Consider the following 18,822-nt stretch of genomic DNA (forward strand, 5'->3'; position numbering starts at 1 on the left):
CAGGTGAGCCAGGAGGACTAGAATGATCTGGTGGCTCACTATCTGCACCACCCCCTGTGTCATCAGAGGTGTAATCCCGGTTATCCTCCTCTTATAACGGAGTAGGAGAAGGTGTAGGGGAGTGATGAGGTAGGGGAGGAGGTGGTGAAGGGATATGAGGTGGAGGAGGAGGAGAGGGTATCCTTAAAGGAGAGGTTGCAATGTTCTTTTTCTTTGGATGAGGAGCAGGAGCAGGAGCAGGCGCGTCCAATGGTCGTTTTTTAGAACTAAGAGTTACTCAACCAGTTTTTGGATCTTTAACCAGTCTTTTGTGTAGGGTCTGGATGGAACAAGTCCTCTGTGGGAGGTAGATCTTTTGGTGCAGAGGGCTTTTTCAGCGTTGAGCTGTGAGGATCTTTTGGCTTTGAAACATGTTCTTTAGCAGTGTCTTTAGCCGGTGGAACATTTGGCTTTTTCGGCTCCGGTGGTTTTCGCGGATCCAATGTTTTTTTTTGGCTCCGATGGTTTTGTCTGCTCCGAGGGTTTTTTCGGCTCCGATGGACCTTTTTAGAAGGTGTCGAGGAAGGGTCGGGGTCGACGTTCTTACTTACTTACGACCCTCTGTGCCGGAGTGATGTCCTCGAGGTCTGAATCTTCGGCCTCGGAGTTACTGTCGACGCCATGTTCCTGCTGTCGTTCTGGGACGTCGACGCCCTCTTAGAAGATATCGTCTGGGATCGAAGCTGATGAGCGAGCCATTGTTCTTCGAGCTCGTCCGTCCCGGATCGTCTTCTAGAGCGGAAAGAAGTACAAGCGGAACAGTCTCTGGCCTCGTGCTCCGGTGAGAGGCAATGGTTGAACACCTCATGGAGATCGGTGTGGGGGAAAGTTCGACCCACATCGAGGACACTTTTTAAATGCCGTCCATTCCATGACCTGGAAGATGAGGCCTAGGTAGGCCCGAAGGCCTTCGTCGACGACCGGAATTGAAGACTTCGGAATTGAAGAGTAGCGTAGATTGGAAACGCATTCGAAACAATACAGTCGATGCTGGTGAGGATTGTGCGCCTAAGGCAAATCGGTTCCAACACGGAGCTCAGGAAACACATCCGAGCCCGGTGGCGGACAAAAACAATCTAAGGATGGAGCCGATGCCCCTGCGCACTATTGTTCAAAGGAGGAGCCACCTATCCCATGACTTCCAAAGACTTTTCAGGACAAAAACAACTGCAGACATCCGGGCCCAACACTAGGTGGCGATCTATGCACAGTGTGTATTCTGCAGCTCATATGACTCGAACATAGGACTTCTGTTGAATATACCGAAGCCTAGTGAACTTGAAACATGACAATCTCATGGGTCACGTCAAATCAGGGTTCCACCCCCAAAGAGGGACAGAGACTTCCTTCATTGACATCTGAAAGAATTTGTTCAAACAGTAGTGCCAGGGAAAAGCTCTTTAATGGATTGACCACTTCAATGGACATTCAATGGACTTAATGGAATGATCCACAAAGATCAGTACTAACCACAACACTTTTCAATGTTTACATGTAACCCATCATGTACATTTTGGAGATTTACAACAGGGATTAACCATATGTATGCCAATGACAGTCAAAATTGTATCAAATTTCCAAACAATACAAGAGGCATCAGCATGTCAGGCATTGCCTAGCAAGCATCCAGAAGACGATGCACCAGAGCTGACTTTGTCTTAATTACCCTAAGACTGAGATCAAGGGAACCCGGCAAAGCTCCCACTTCACTGGCCTCCATCCATGGGTCAACAGCCATCACCCTCTCAAAACGTCTGCAACCTGGGTCCTATCCTGGATGCTAATTTGTCCACCTAAGTGTGGTGATCTGTAGAACAGATGATTGTGACATATTACACAGGGCTTCTTTCTTGCCAAGACAGTAGCCAAACAATAATGTTAACCTCTTCATCATTGGCTAGAAGTATAATGGCCACATACCTTTAAGTACATCATCCGGCTCCCGACCAAACAAAGGGGTTTATTGACGACATTATGCCTTCCGCATATGATACTTATAGGACAAGCATCCATCTAACTCATCAACCTCTTGGTGCCATACTGCCTTAATCAGATACTTAAAAGTGGCAACCCTAACAGACTCATGATACACAGGCTGGCATACAGCAATTCTGGGAGCAGTTCACTACCTGATCAAGGCTCCTTCCTTTTGAACAGACTTCTATTATTCATTTACACCCAAGACAACTTTCTAAAATTCTGGAAGTCCCTGACGACGCACGGGTTCAGCCCGGCTTTGTGTCAGCACCATAGCTGATCATCCTGGCTCCAGTAATATATTGTGGGTTCTGTTTTCATTTCAGCAAATAACCTTGCTATTTAATTCCTAAATAAAACCCTGCCGTTGAAAAGTGTCTGAGTCAACCCCAAAAACCCTAATAATATATTCAAAGAGGGAGAAACACTGGAAAAACAGTGAAAAGAGCCCTAAGAAACCACAAAAAGCTACATCGACTAAAGTCACACAAGGCAGTGCAATGTGGAGTTGCGTAAAATGCTAGCCCCAAATAAAGGTGCATACAGTAGGAAAACTGCATGACTTTTCTACACTTAATATGTATAATTGCTGCAAAATTATACATATTGTGCTATTTAGCCTTACAAGAAGATTTGTATTGCCAGGTGCACATTGAGTACAGAACTAATGTAACTCACGCTCACTGACTTTTACACTATGGATCAAGACTAAATCACCCCTAGTGTCATGCAAACGCAGACCGTTTAGTGGGACCGTAGGCTAGTGTTGTTTTAAGGATTTTGGGGGGCTCATACTTTAGCGCCCCTCTTTGCAACAAATTTGTGTTTGCCTATGTTCTGCTAATTCAAACCCCATGATGCGAAACAATATTGAACCATATCTTAACGAGAAGGAGTAACAGACAGAGTGATGTTATAGTAGGTTAGTTCATTTTCCCAGAGGGGGGTCCTTGAAAGGTGGGGCCCTGGACGAGTTCCAACTTTGCCATGCCTTAAAAAATCTCTGGCATAGGCGAAGACTTTATCAAAGGGTGAGGAATTCTATAAGAAAAATCTACTTCTCGAAGCGATGAGATGCTTCAGAGACCTAGTGGTCCTGTAAAAAAATTATACTTGTCCATTTGGGGGCTAAGTTGTGAGGTGACAAATTATGCCAACGTTCACATTAAATCAGAGCTCCGATAACAGCCTCCCAGATTAAGTTAGGTTGTGCATTATATGTGGATTCTAGCAAGGCTCTCTGTATATAGATTTGAAAAAAGGTGACAAAATCAGAGACTCAGAGTAGGTGGGATGGGGTAGTGCCACGGTTGGAAAGCCTGTGAGTTTGTACAGAAACAAAAACTTACAAGTTCAGGGGTATTTACCAACTACTCTCCAGTATGTTCCGACACAGGGAAAGGTTGGAAATGTACCTGTGACGCTGCAACTAAAACCTTTTCTAGGGTGAGGAAAAGGAAAATAAATTCGCAATTGCTCAGTAGGTTTTTGCTTTAGCAGCTTTACATGTGTGCACATTTGTTCATGCGAAAATGGAATTCACAAACGTTTGTTGGGAGTTCTGTTTTTCCGGCTGCTTGTGTAAACTCTTGTGACTTTCTGAAACTAATAAACCTGCACCAATGCAAGGACATACCACAGAGTGCACTTTTTGACTTTCTTCAAGAATCGGGCTCGTAATGTATTGCCTTATGTGCGTGGGTGAGAATCTTGAAGGTAATTCTAGCCTCGATGGGGAGCCAGTGGAGTGTGCGTAGGTGCTGGGAGATGTGGCATTGTCTTGGCAGGTTGAGGACCAGTCTTGCGGCGGCGTTCTGGATGTTTTGTAGCTTGTGGGTGAGGTTTTTGTTTATTCCGGCGTAGAGTGCGTTGCCGTAGTCGAGTCTGCTGGTGGCGAGGGCATAAGTGATGGTTTTTCTGTGCTCGTGGGGGATTCATTTGAAGGTCTTACATAGGAGGCAAAGGGTTTGGAAGCAGGAGGATGCGATGGAGTTGATCTGGCGGTCCATTATGAGCTCGGAGTCCAGGATGATTCCAAGGCTGGGTGCCTGGTCCGGGGGGTGGGTGGGCTTCAGAGGGCTGGTGTGGTTCCAGGCGTCGTAGTTTGGGCCCAAGATGAGGACTTCTGTTTTGTCGGTGTTGAGTTGTAGGCAGCTGTTTTTCATCCATTTGGCGACGGCTTCCATGCCTTCTTGAAAGTTGTGTCTGGCGGTGTTGGGTTCGTTGGATAAGGAGAGGATGAGTTGAGTGTCATCTGTGTACGACACATAGTTGAGTCCGTAGGTGCTGACGATGGGTGATTGTTATAGGAGCCAGTGATGTGCTCTCATCACTCCCATCTTTGGTTTCTTAGTTTGATATTAAAATAATAACAGGCACACTTTAGTTAGCAAAGTACACTAAAGTATATGTTAATTAAAATTGTTTAGCCAGTTGAATTGCCATGCAGGTTATTATGATAAAATACGATGATGCATTGTATGAAATGATACATATTCACTTAGAACTACTCAATGAAACAGTCTCTAAGTGGCTGGACGCAGCCTTAGATAAGACAGCTCCTATAAGGCTGAGAGGTCCCCAAAAGAGAAAAGAGTCTGCACCATGGTTATCAAAAGAATTAAGGGAACTCAGGCAGCTCTGCCGTCCACCTAACTAGATATTAAGGAGCAGGACAAAGCCCTTCTTGTCACAATCAAGGGCGTGATTTACAATACAAAGCTAAATCCACCTACTATACAGCTCAAATCACTTTAGCGAAATAAACTCCTACTAAGGAGCTTTTTAAAGTGGTTAAAAACGTATCCAGTTCCCTCCAGTTAGCAAGATACCAATGTCCAACAAGCTTTCTGTGACTGTCTGGGTACGTTTATCAGGGAAAGGATTCTCAGCATTTACTCCTAATTTAACTTGGTTGCGAGCCACGTAGAGGATTGTTTCGGCCAAGATATTCCTAGTGGTGCTCCTCAGCTGGTGTTGTTTTCATCTATGTCAGCGCTGCAGGCCCAAAAAATCCTTATAGGGAATAAATCAGGCTCTCCCACTGACCTGTGCTGCCCGAAAGTTCTGCAGTTAGTTCCTGATCCTGTGGCTGAGTTCTCGGAAACTTGAGACATGGTGTTTTCCCTGAGGGATGAATGGAAGCTATCGTTATTCCACTCCCCAAAAACTCAAATGTAGCTCTGGATGAATTGAAGAATTACCACCCAATCACTCCTCTTTCCACTCCTGCAAAAATGCTTGGGAAACACCTGAATAATGTGCTAGTCAAGTTCATCACTGACCATGACAATCTGAACCCTTCTAAAAATGGCTTCAGAAGTGGCCATAGTACAGAATCAGCTCTCATTGCCGCCACTGATGTGATGAGAATGCATGTGGACGGGGTGGGACTGCCGTCTTAGTCCTATTGGACTTATCAGCAGCCTTTGAGACTACCTCTCCATCACGTATGGTTGGGCAACTAAAGTAGGGGTGGGCGAATTGGTGTTGAAATAGCTTTCTTCCTTTCTGGTTGACGGGCATCATATTGTTAGCTGAGGTCAGTTCAGGGTTAAGGCTTTCAGACTCCTTTGTGGAGTACCACAGGGTTCCACGCTTAGTCCCACTCTTTTCAACCTGTAGTTCGCGCCATTGGCAGCCCTGGTGAGATCTTCTGGTTTCCAGGTTCTGTCATAAGCCAAGGACACACTGACTGTGCACCATCTCTTTTTGGTACACAGTCAGTGAGCTGCCTGACAGTCTCTCTGCCTCTGCACCTGCAGCCCTAATACGGTGTGGGCACAGAGGCAAAGTATTTCCCTCATTTTGTATTGGGTCATACCCCCATACAAATGAGTGAACACCCCTTTATAGGAGCGCAGGCTCTGGTCTATCTGTATTACAGCAGGGGCCGCACAAGCATCTTTCTGTAATACCATAGGGCCTCGGAGCAAAGAAAACAGGCACATGCCCCACCTGAGCCCCAGGAGCACTGTATGTAATATTGCCACAAAGTCTATAGCTACTGCAGTTTTTGAGTAATGACACCAAACAAGTACTGGTACAGTTCTGGCTTTACCCTAAGTGTGTGGGGCCGTAACTCCAAAGCCTTCACACGCCTCGTCCGGGTAGTAAGCGCTAAAGAAATGCAATTACAATACAATACAATACATAAAGACATTTCTCCTGTATGCTTTCATGTATATTTTTATTGCATAATATTTGTCGTGTAGGCTAAAATGTATATTATTACAAAGTGAATAACTCTATAATACCACGCAGAAATAATGTGCAAAGAAAATGATGCACACTAAAAAGGTGCACAGGCACCTAAAGCTGTTTGTTGGTATGCTGTGTGCATGGATGTTTTTTCACGTCATATGTCCAAGCAGCATGTTCTGTGTACCGGAAGCCATTCTCTCTGGTGAATGGCATGGTGCTGTAAGCGGATCCAGCTGCCATCTGGCTCTTGATCCGGCCAGCTGGCATGACTAGGTGTTGGGCACTATGAAGTGCTGAACTGCAGCTACATGCTCGGGGTTTGGAGCATGATGCCCTTGTGTGGATGTGCTGTGGTCTTGTAATGGGGAGAGATGTGAGAGTTTCTAGTATTATTCCTATGTTATGTTTGCTTCTGTGCGGAGCTCCCTAGAGACACCCCCCCTCTTCTCCGACTTGCAGTGCAATACTGGCGGAAGGCAGTTAAGTACACAACTCCAACGACTACCTACGCCCCTACGGTTCCTCTACTGGGTATCCCACTACCATCGGGAATGCTCTCGGCACACAAACTAACATCATGGCTTGACGCGGGGGTAACACATATTGGAGACCTCTTCGCAGATGGGCACTTGATGCCATTTGAGGACTTCAGGACCACACATAATATACCGGGAGGTTCGTTCCTCATACATGCTGGTTTGCGCCACTACGTGATGACAACTTGGGCGCGGGATGGCGCAGAACCACCCACGAATCCATTGCTGACGATGCAATACCTCATGGGGCCGGGAAGCCACCTAACTAGATGGCTAACTACTAGCATCAGAACGGGAAGGGCAACTTCACTGCTACCCCTGAGGGTGAAATGGGAGGGAGACATCGGGCGAACACTCGATGATAAGGAATGGGAGCGTATCCTACAATACCCCAAGAAAGTGGCTAGGAACCCGAATTCCAAATTCATCCAATTAATGATATTACACAGGGCGTATCTCACGCCGCGACGTGTGCACGCTATGTTCCCCGACGCTGCAGACACATGCCCTAGATGCAGAACGGATGATGCCTCACTACTACACATGCTATGGGACTGCCCGACACTGAACTACTATTGGACCATTGTACATGAAACGCTCACCAGAGCGGGTGTGCCCCCACTACCACACACTTTGGTACATACACTACTAGGGCTAGGACCCGTAGCGCGTAAAAGGAGTGTATCGACACGCTTCACTGATATGGCTCTGCTGCTTGCGAAACGCGCGATAACCATGCGATGGAAATCGCCCAAGCCACCCGACCTTGACATGTGGAGGTCAGAGGTCATACGGTGGGGCAAAGCAGAAGGGGAGGCGCTACAACGCGAAGAGCGCAGGGGCCATAGGAAAACTCTGATATCGCTGGACTGGTTCACAATACTAGGGGCTTTCGAGGCAGAGGGAGATGACGGATCTACCGCCTCGCTGTCCGCAATTTTAATCACAACCTGTTCACAATACTTTCCCACTTGCCGCGTCAGTACACGGTGCACCACAACATATGGAGTTGGGGTATCCCACTCATCTCTTGATTTCACCTCTAGCTGATTGCAAGGACTACTATGCCAGACAAGCACTGCTATTGGGAGTTGCCACATACCAATGTATATATGCTTATACGAATTGTGAGTGCATGGGGTGGGACTGTAAAGGGTGCGGGGCTGGGGGTTAGTATGGGGTTTTCTGTTTGGTTCACTATAGAGACAACAAAGGAGAAAATTCATGTACCATTTGATATTATTATGCAGCGCGGGGCATCTCGCTTTCCATTTACTTCTGTGTTAACGATACAATGCTATGCCTTTACTACTATGCGAATAAACAAATTTTCAAAAAAAATGTTTGCTTCTGTTTGACACTTGTGCTTGCTGTAGAAGAAGGGATGCTGTTGTGGCTTGGCGTGATGACGCCGCCCTTTATGTAAGGAAAGGGGAGAATCAGAGAATTGTTACTTATTGAAAGGATGCCTTGTCCATCTTGTATCTGTCTCTCCCCTAGAGCATTGACAATGTACTTGTGTCCTGCCTTTGCTCACTATTATAGAACAATTTGTTTTCCTTTGTCTTAAATAGTCCACGAGAATGCATGTGTTTTCCAACTGTCTCCCTTATGGCTTACTCTTCCCCCTCAGTGCTCCTCTCGCTTGCCAGTGTGCTTCTCCTCTACCACGTTTGTGATGCACTCGCCCATGTCTGCATATCCACCTTATGTTACTTTCTCGTCTGTGTGCTTCTCCCGCAGCTCCGCGTTGCTGTCTCTCATTTGCTTTTCTACCTCTGTGCTCAATATTGCTCTCTCTCTCCCCTATTTGTTTTTTATCTAGAAATGCCCTCCATGTTGCTTCCCCTACCCGTGCCTCTTTGGTGCTTTCACCCACTCCAGGGCCTTGTGTTGATTCCACCCCTCAGGATGCTACCCCTACGTATGTTTTTTTCTTTTTATTTACTGATCCACCTTTCATTTTGTAGGTACGCACATGCATTGTGCGCACACCTACAAAATGACATGGGCAAACACCTCACAGGTTTTTTAAATTCTTCTTATGCCATGCTGCATAGCATCAATAAAAACCATTGGCAAAACCCATAGTTCCCAAAGGCAAGACTAGTTGGCTTTGCAAATGCTCGTTTTTGGTGTGAGCACAGGCCACGTTGTTACCAACGTTATTAGCATTTAACTTCATAGAGTTTATGTTCTACCGTCTTTGAATTCATGTCGGCCGTGTACTGTGCATTCATTTCACAATTGCTTAATCTGAATATTTCCCACGGATATCTTATATATGCAGGCCTTTTCCTCAGATACTGATTGCTCACTGTTCTTAGTGTTTACCCCAGTTTTAATGCTTATACAGTCAGGGTTTATTTTCTTTCTTATCTCTCTGGGAATGGCTTATTCTGGCTCAAGTGTTTTAATGATATAGTATAGTGGGTCACCACTCTGAAACAGACAGCATCAGCAAAGGATTTGTTGGAGGCACATGAAGTTAATAACACAGAGAGATTACAAAAGATGGATACCCTAAAGACATTAACTCCTTCTGTTGCAGGATTCAATGGCTGCCACTGTCAAGTAGTGCCCCATAGTGCAGGGGATATGGTGAACCTCTTCTAAGAGTGTTCAAGTGCAATGTGACCAACAGTGGCATAAAGGGTCACGTGCTCCCAAGTAGGTGTTTGCCCTTTTCTGAGCTCCTACACCGCCTGGTGGATCCAACCCACCATTTACCCTGCCTGCCTAGCGCCCTCGCCGAGGGTGAAAATGAACGACCCAGATCGCAGCCCAGGGGCAGCCTTGAGAAGTTACAGTAGCGCTTCTCAAGATGTTGTCATGAGCGTTCCAGCGCTACAGATAAGATCAGGTGAGTTCTAGGACCGCTTCAGAGCCACGGTGACGGTTAGTGAGACTTCTGTCTGTCCACATCGATGGACTCATTTAACCAATCTGTCTCCAGGGGTGCCCAAGAAAACACTAAAAAGTATGGGGGAAATTGTTGGCATTTTACATTTGCATATCCTGGGCTAAGCTAGGGTATAATGGATCTAATTTGGCTGATATGACTTATGGAGCCTAGGCCACAGGGGCCCAAGAAACCAGTTACACACACACACACACACACACAGAGTATGTAGCCCTAACATGGCAAGAGGTGATACCAAACATGCTGTGGGCAGAATTCTCATAATTTGTTGAAAGCCAGGCAAGCACTTTCCACAATGTTAACAAATGTGCTGTATTAAATCTTCCTGTGCTAATACCACATACGATTAAGCATGCTCAGCTGCAGAATGATAAATATACAAGCTATTTTACAATTAAGTCTTGAAAAGGGCCTTTCTTCATTAAAAGCGTTATAATATGACAAGCTATTAGCAAGTCGCATTGTTTTATTGCATTCAGTTCAGGGTATTGATGATTTGTGAGAATAACTTGCATTTCCTCGCAAGTCCAGGATGATACCCTACATTTTGAACAAGATCCATGTAAGTAGGAATAATTACTTATTAAAGGCTTTAAAAGTTCATGCCGTCATCCTACCGACAATGAAGTACTGAGTGGAGCATTCTCTTTGAAAAGAAAACGTGTAGGTTTCCCCAGTTACTTAAAGTAATTATGTTAGAGACTGTTTAGCCTAACTGTCCCTTAAAGGAAATTATTCAAGTAGTTGCGTTTATTTATTTTTATTTTACATAGTTTTATAGCACGAACTTGACCCGAATTGGGTATCAGAGTGCTTTACAGAGCACCAGTTGCATTACATGAATTTATCGTCACACTTATCTTAAATGCCCAAACCATATTTGATAGGGCAATGTAAATAGTTTAAAAAATATATGTGGAGAAATTAATCATGTTCTATACATTTTGGAAATAGTACATGGACTAAATGTGAAGAAGAATATCACTGAAGTGAAAAAAGTTTTTTTATTAAACTCTTAAAACCACACATAAAATGGTATGTTTGGACATTTGCACACAAAAAACAAATCAATCATATAGCTAGATAATTGAATCAAATTCACGAAGACCACATGGTAAGTGACCGGAGTTTAAATGGACAATGAACTAAGTCCCTATGTGTTCTAGAGGTAGAGAGAAACTACTGTATTTGAAAAATAGAGGAATACAAATGGGGTGGCAAAGCTACTTTTTTTTTAACAAAACTTGTACGAAACCATATCAGCGTAGAAGTGTGTAGTGAAAACATTATCTATCTCATTGATGTCATTGATGTCAATATTTTGGCTCTACGATACAAATCCGAGAACAACATAATACAGGATGAAGAGTTAAGGCCCACTTCAAAGGAGAAATATTCGCACATCAGGGCACCACTTGTATGTCATTATTTAAATGACTCTTAGAATTCTTTAACTTAAGGGCAAATTTACTTCCTGCATTCTCTGTAAAATGTGGATGTATAAAGCCCAACATGCATATATGATTCGGGCCATGAGTGGACCATTGCAAATTGGCTCCCAAAGTGAGCCTCAGTTGTTCTGTAATCAAAGCAGTTGCCAAGGCAAAAATTAGATCACATTCTCATTTTACATTAAGGATTCAAACTACATATTCCAGCAGTCTATGCCCGACATAGAACATCATACAAACTTAAATTGACCTGGATCAAAGTCACAAGAACTAAACCTAATAAAACACGTTTACATAAACGAGGCAAGAAAGAAATACATTTCACTTAAAGTTATTATTAACGTAAGATCCAGGCATGAGACAATTATGTAATTGTTTACATGTGTATTTTGTACGTAACTTTTTAATCATGACAAAGGTCAACTTTGCAGGGCCCCAAGTTTCTTCGATCAGAGTTGGCAATTTCCTCTAATTACAAAGAATACCACCATAGGTAAATCAAACTGAAAAAAGGCACCAGAAATGAAGGCCTGGAAGCAGAACAGTGCCAATGCAAGAGAAAGCAGCATACGCCATATTGCAAACACAGCCAAGTGGCACATTCGCTTGGATAAGAGCAGTGTGTGATGTGACTGGTGTTGGGATGAGGCACAAAGGTGTCAGCCTTGGCATGCTAGAAAGCAGCAAATGAGGTGCAGAATTGGAAACGTTGCGCTAAAAAGCAAAACATAATTTAAGAAATGTGTCAGCATAAGCAGGCTTGGTGCTAGCCAAGAGGGTGTGTGCCATCTGCCAACAACTCAGTGTTTTAAATGAACAACATATTGTTAAGCTTAAAGGTAAGCCATAACATGATCGAAAAGCATCGTGCATTATAGTATCTTGGGGTACAAAAGAAAAAAAACTGTTTAGAATCATCAAGACCATCTGTATAATTCCTAAATGGAGGATTGTAGCAGGGACCCACAACAAAAAACAACGTCCTTAATGATTTATAATTATTTTTCTTAACTGATGTGGGAAATAGAAGGGTTTGGGAGGATGGTGTTTCAAAGCATAGATTGAGTTTATTAAACTATCTGAAAAGACTGTTCTGATTACAGTGAGAAATTTGGTAACATAAGCCCGAAGACATCCCAGCCATGCGCACATGCAGATTATTGCAAAGTCCCTCATGCCACGTTCAGAAGAATTGATTAGACACTCATCATGCAGACTGTTGACAGGGATGCACAAGAGAGACGTTCTAACCTCCTTCACTCTCTCTGATCTTCTATGGTCTGTCCTAGCCCTTCGCCAAAAGTTTCTCTTATCTTTTTCCTCCTTGACTGCTTTCTCTGCGGTGACTGTCTCCTTGACTGCTGCCGAGGTGTGTGCTGTGTGAATGCTCATTGACCAATCCGAGATCGCACCTGAGCTCCGGTAACAGCCTCCAGGACTGGCTGGCAGAAGGCACGGGTTAGATCCAGTGGTGGTAAGCTCTAATGAAGGTGTTGCGGCATGTTGAAATTCATAATAATCCCACTCTAGGCCACTGGAGGTCATTCTTCAATTTAGCCTCTTAAACGCTTTAAATAACACAATCTGCAGAACATGAAGTTAATTGCATGTTTACCTCTACTCAATTTATTTCCTCTATTTATGTCAATCCACAGAATTAGAATTTATTTAACAGTGCACCCAAAGATGTAGGAAAACACTCTTAATTATTCTGGGGCCGTACCATACATAAGGCACCCTCGTGTGTGCAATAGCCACTACGATTATTACCCCCAAATTTGCAGCCAGGATACGTTTCTACAATATAGGATCATAAAGTCCTAATTGTTCTACATTTTATATCATGGCATCTCACACTTTGGTCCTTCCAGTTGAATAACAGAGATGTTCTGCTGTAGTGCAGGCAGAGCACAGACCCCAGGAAACATTTTAATTATTACACTATTAACAAGAACAAAGAGCTGCAAAGATCCTCTAATTACTATCTTTCATTTAGTTGTTCAGGGAACATTAAATAGACTGACGTTCGTTTCACAGTAGTGTGCTTTTACAATGCCCCTGAATTTATCAGGAGTCACTTTCATGATACGATAAATTAAAAATGCGTTATCATCCAGTTTGCCATCATTTAAGCAATCCAATTAGGTAGCATACTTAATTATTCAAATCTTTACTTAGATCAAGGACACAGAATGAAAAGAGTGACACTGAAAGTTTATCAAAACATTTCAACAAAGTAATGTTCACAGCCAATAGAAATTCATGATTGAAAAGTACACCGTTATTTTTATACCAAATGCTCACACACTTATAAAAAATCCGATTGAACCTATATTCTCCCAACATTAGCATTAGTGTGTTATTCCTAATTCAATGCAACAAAAATCGGAAGAATTAGAAGCAGTTTATATGATTTTCTTTCAAAAACTAAATAATTATGCATCACGGTTTATCCCATGGAATACTTCAAAATTTAAATGCAGGCTGTATTAATGTGGTACTATGCGGCAAGATTTTACACTTATCCCTTCTGATAGATTTGATAATCCTTTCAAAATCCTCAAAATGCAGCAGTTGAGAATCCCGATTATATTTTGAAACTGCAAGTTTATTGCAAATTGGGCCCTGTAAAAGTGAGCAACTGATGAGCGGCAGTGCTCTTTCTTTGATATGATGTTGCCAGCACAGGATAGGATTTAAAAAAGTTTATTTTATTTTTCTCAACAAGAAAACAAACAAAACATTGAATCAGTGTAAGCAATCAGTGACAGCAGGGACCTACAATTAAGTGTGAACATAAATAACAGTAAAATGAGTTGAAACGGTTGGGATCACAGCATATATTTAAGATAAGAAAACAGCTATAAGAGTGGTGAGGAAATACACACCGCCCCTGGACCCCCAGCATAAGTCCCACCCTATAGTCAGGAGAAGCGGACCAAACAAAACCCCAGAAAAAGGGAGTGCTATCTGACGATCAAATGGGAAACAAAAGCGACACCTGCAGTGGACACCACCCCTTGCGATTGGAGAGCTTACCAGCCTGTTCTCATAGACACAGATGACAGGGAAGGGAGAGGCTGACAATTCCAGACATGTTTCCCTTTTCTTAAAGTTCATCAAAGTATAAGCAGGCATAGCAGTTCCAATTTGTAGATGAGTTAATATTTGTCTGAGAAACTGGCAATGTTGAAGTGAGACTATCATTACCCCAAATCAATGGAAAGTGAAAAGAGATGTACTACTAATGCACTTCTAGCAAAGGCATAAACCTGAATGGACACCAAGCAGAGCAGTTTGTTTGACTACACCAACACAATGTTCTTCAATCAAATGATAGGCTTCTGTGATCTACTGGGCAAGCAAAGAAAGATATGGTTACTACTACTACAGCAGGTCCTTGGCACTCGTCATATAAGATAAGATAATGATCTGCAATAAAGGTCTTTTGAACTGGCTATGTTCCTCTGATGAGCTCAAACAAGAGTGAAACAAATGTTATGAATTGCACACATTTTGTACTCTCAAAGTTGACATGAGACTGCCATGACTACAACATAATTAGAAATGAAAAGAGAAAGAGCTACTGTAGAAACATATTTTAGACTCTCTTGCAGAGAGAGTGATGACAGATGTAAAATGGACACTGGCTCAATATATCAAGCCATTTGCCCTTCCAGCAAGAAATACAAGATAAACATGTAGAAAAAAAAGCACAGCCATGATTTAGGTAAGCAAAAGAAAACTGTCAAACTCTGGAAAACTTCACAGAGCTAACTGGCTAGCTGGTTCAAATGCTGCACCTTCTATTGCAAAGACCCTGGATATCATGGATACTACATTACCCATCACTGATATTAAAGAAATGAACTAAGTTCAAATCATTTCTCCACTGTCAAGAGGAAAAAGACTGTTCCTGGGTTTCCTTAACAAAATGACTAAGAGTGTGGCAAAGGTCAGTTTGTACTCTTTATTTGGTTGTCTATTTTTATCTTCTTTTGTACCCAGCCACATGAGCGATGGACAAGATGCTTTGCCTGGTGTGCCTCTTCCATTCATCAATGTGCATTTAATACTGTGAGCTTTATTTTATGGAATATTTTTCATATTAGTTCCTATGTAAGTGCTACGAATTTGTTATATTTTTATGATATCATAAATGTTGTTAAAATGCAATTATCTCAATTAACAATCAGACAATGTTGTGAACACTGTGGCAAGTCCCGTTTAGGCTTTTTCTATTTTCATTATATGCCTATTCGCAGATTCTTGTATCTCGTTTAATAGAAAGAGTGACATTTTCGACACATGCAGAAATGCAAGTACCATATATGCTTCCTATCTAGCATGACATATTTTATTGCTTTTACAATGGACGTGGTTTGTTTGGAGTTCCACTGTGTCCCTGCACTCATCTTGTGGAAGCTACTAAAAAACACTTCCTACAAAGTATTGGTCAATGGATTGTGTATGGAGTGCAGGCCTAATGGATTTCTAATTCATTTTGCCGCATTGAACTAAGTATTTCTGCAAGGGAGTCGGAAACCCCACCCCTGTGGACTGGAGGGGGGGGGGGGTCCAGATAGTCACAAAAAGGAGAACTCTTAATAAACAATAACCATGACACCAGACTAACTAAAGCAAAGAGCGAGAAGAAAGAAGTTAGAAAAGAACCAGGCCATACGTGTGCAGAACAGAGATAAGGTGAAATACATACACAAGTTCACAAGAAACACAATGAAACTATTTGTCTTGATCCCTCTCACTATAGGTCCAAAGCTAACAAACAAAATATCAGCCTTTAACCAAGCAAGACAGGCAGACTACATGTGCTATGGAAGGTGATTATACCATACAAGCTGACCTCTGGCAAATAAAAACTACAAGATAAAATCAATGAGCAACCAAATCCACTATACAAAAATCAAGAACTCAAAGCCTCAGTAACTATCAAGATAAATCACAGAAACGCAGAAATTAAGATGCATCTCTATTGTCGGAATAGAAGAGAAGAGAAACAACATCACTCAGGCCTGCATGAAATCTATGGTGATACCCAGATTGATGCATGTCTACCCCCTTGAAGGCATCATTTTTCCAACCATTATAAATGTGAATTCAAGGTGTTTGCAGATAGGATTCAAACCACATGAAGATGGAGCCTCGAATAACTAACAGGTGTATGACTCACAGGAGCTGGCCAGAAGCGACAGGGTGAAAACCAATGAAGGTGCAACGTCTAAGGCAGCAACATAAATTAGGTTTTATGTGTAGCAAAGTGGAGGCATGTGATTAGTTTACAATAGATTAGTGGAATTGTGAATGGATGAGTAAGATGCAACTGAGAGGGACTGATGAGAAGCTATGGTTACGGTGCAAAGCCCTTAATGGCCCTGGATGTACCAGCCCAAAACATACATTGTGGTGCTATCTAAGAAAAGAGAGGTGCGCTATTTTAAATCTTTTTAGTTTTTCACTGGAGCCTACATACTGAGCTGGTACAGAGGCATTTCAAGAATTTCAAGAAGTTTTCTGATATTTCTCATGCATACCTGTGAGGAAAAATAGTACTTACTCAGTAGAGCATGAGATATTGCTACCTGGAATCTCTCGAGATGTGCCTGGACCCTGGAGTATCTTAAAATAAATGTAAACCTAAGGAAAAGTCCTGACGTCTAACCACTGGCATGAATATATTAACAAATTATGTAACTTCTATATATAGTAACAAAAAAGGTCACGGATATCCTTTATTATGTATTAAGGTCGTGGGCGTAAGTAAGACGGGTTGTATATCCAAAGCACTTGTCTGAACAGCAGCTTACTGAGAGGTGAGCATTACTTTCATACTGATTCAGCATAAGCAAAACTAGAAATGCAGGACATCATTTACTGGTTAACAGGAATCCCAACTGCAGTCCCTGTATCACCTAAAGGGCATCAGGTTGACCGCCAGTAAGTCCTCTAGTGAAAGGCTGTAAAGGAAACACCCAATGTTCTGAGCATTACTGTATGTTTACTTTCTGCAGTTCACAACCCTTGGTTTTATCTAGTCGCAAACTGAAGAATTTTGAAGGCCTATGTTGTTACACAGAGGCTGGGCTATTTCAATCCTCCTTCCTCCCCTGGTCTCTCCGCAGCCTTATGTCTGCTCCTGAGGGTTTAGGAAAGGGACAGGTGTTGGGAACATTGCCCTGACTCTAGAAGATGAAGTCTGTGATGCAAGGAGTTGGGAAGCCAGTGGCTGTGGCCTACTCTAGCAGGATACGCCCCTCCTGAACCTGTTCATTGTGGTTTGCCCTCCTCATGCAGAATGAGACAGGGCATCCGAGGAGCTGTGATGGAGTCGCAACACCCACCAGTAAGCAGCCTAGCTTACACTATTCTAATGCAAGCAAATTTAAAATAGGACGACAATATCTGATCATTGAAGACCAGGGGGCAATGACCAAATCCACGCATACTGGAGTCAAGAAAAACACAGATTGCCCAGAAAAGAGCAGCGATAGATCCCTTTATAAAACGGAAAGGTAGGTTTTGGAGTATAACAAGGGTTAACTAAGACGGAGTCCAAGTGGAAGCCATCCTCATATAGTAAAGGCTGTAATAAGGAATGTGGTCCACGTAATAATATGTACACTTCTTTGGAAGACCATCTAACAGTAATACTGTTAGATAATTGGACCCCTAATAGTTGTAAAAAGCTAGCATTTTTTTAGAGGTATTTTCCTTTACAGTCTGCTTACTACCATGACTTCAAGGCCCACTTCTGGAGATGCTGCCCTATTATAGGACACAAAGTCCCTAGGTATGTCAAGTAGGGAGCAAATAGCCCTTTATTGTAATTTTGTGCCTTTAATCCTGGGCGACTAGTGCTTCATTCTTGTGGCAATATAATTATAATGGCAATCAATCTGTAACACTTTTAATTGACCAACCAATTTCATGGGAGACTAGTTTTTGTAAAGATGATGTGCTGTGATTAAATAGCTACAAACCATTTTGTAGCATCCATTTCCACGCATAATAATGGAGTCACTTTTTGCCCTCTGCCGCTCTGAAGAGAGATTACTGCGGTATTTGGGTGTGAAAGGACAAATAACTGCTAGTAATGAGGTTATCGGAGGTATATTATGCATCTTCATAGCTGTGTTTATCAGCAGCATTCAGATGCGACGCTGTCACGAAATACTGACATGGAGTTCCTAACCTGCATTCATGAAAGCGACTATTGGAACAAACACAAAAAGTTACTGTGTTTTCAGAGATTTTACATCTTTCTCCTGCTGCTCTTGAGCAACCTTGACACTTCACAAATACCATCTACTCCAAACATTCCTAGGAGCTTACAGCATGCTTTCAAAGTCTTAGAAAAGGGATTCTCTATGTTTCAAGCAACACTTTTTGCAGGAAATGGCAGGCCTAGTGCGTTTGATCAGGAACTGCTAGTTACATCCGTCACACAAGCGTCATTAGATGATTGTTTGGAAATAAATGGACATCAGCTAACTTAGTTAGCCTGGACCCAATTCACAAAATAATTTGTCTGTTTACACGCTTTTAGGCTTATGATTATGTGTTACTTACATTTTCTTACAACTTATCGGAGTATGCCTGGAAATCTACGCCACTCGTAAACCTCTAAGCAAACTCTTTCCCCATAATGCATACCCCATGGCATAAACGTGCCTGA

At 42.6% G+C, this 18,822-nt stretch overlaps 1 protein-coding gene across 4 annotated transcripts in view; it reads right to left on the reverse strand.

The window, feature by feature from the left end:
* The window catches only part of ANKRD6 (ankyrin repeat domain 6), a 694,439-nt gene that overhangs the window by 203,916 nt on the left and 471,701 nt on the right, over positions 1 to 18,822 (reverse strand). For 2 of the 4 annotated variants that reach the window (XM_078648271.1, XM_078648268.1), the window contains exon 2: positions 12,381 to 12,713. The exons of the other annotated variants lie outside the window; for them this stretch is intronic. In XM_078648271.1, coding sequence (XP_078504397.1) covers positions 12,381 to 12,674 — 294 coding nt within the window. In that variant the 5' untranslated portion in view covers positions 12,675 to 12,713. The remainder of the gene's footprint in view (positions 1 to 12,380; positions 12,714 to 18,822) is intronic. 4 annotated transcript variants of the gene reach the window in all.

The sequence above is a fragment of the Lissotriton helveticus genome, chromosome 6, assembly GCF_964261635.1.
Source record: "Lissotriton helveticus chromosome 6, aLisHel1.1, whole genome shotgun sequence".
In the NCBI taxonomy this organism is placed as follows: Eukaryota; Metazoa; Chordata; class Amphibia; order Caudata; family Salamandridae; genus Lissotriton; species Lissotriton helveticus.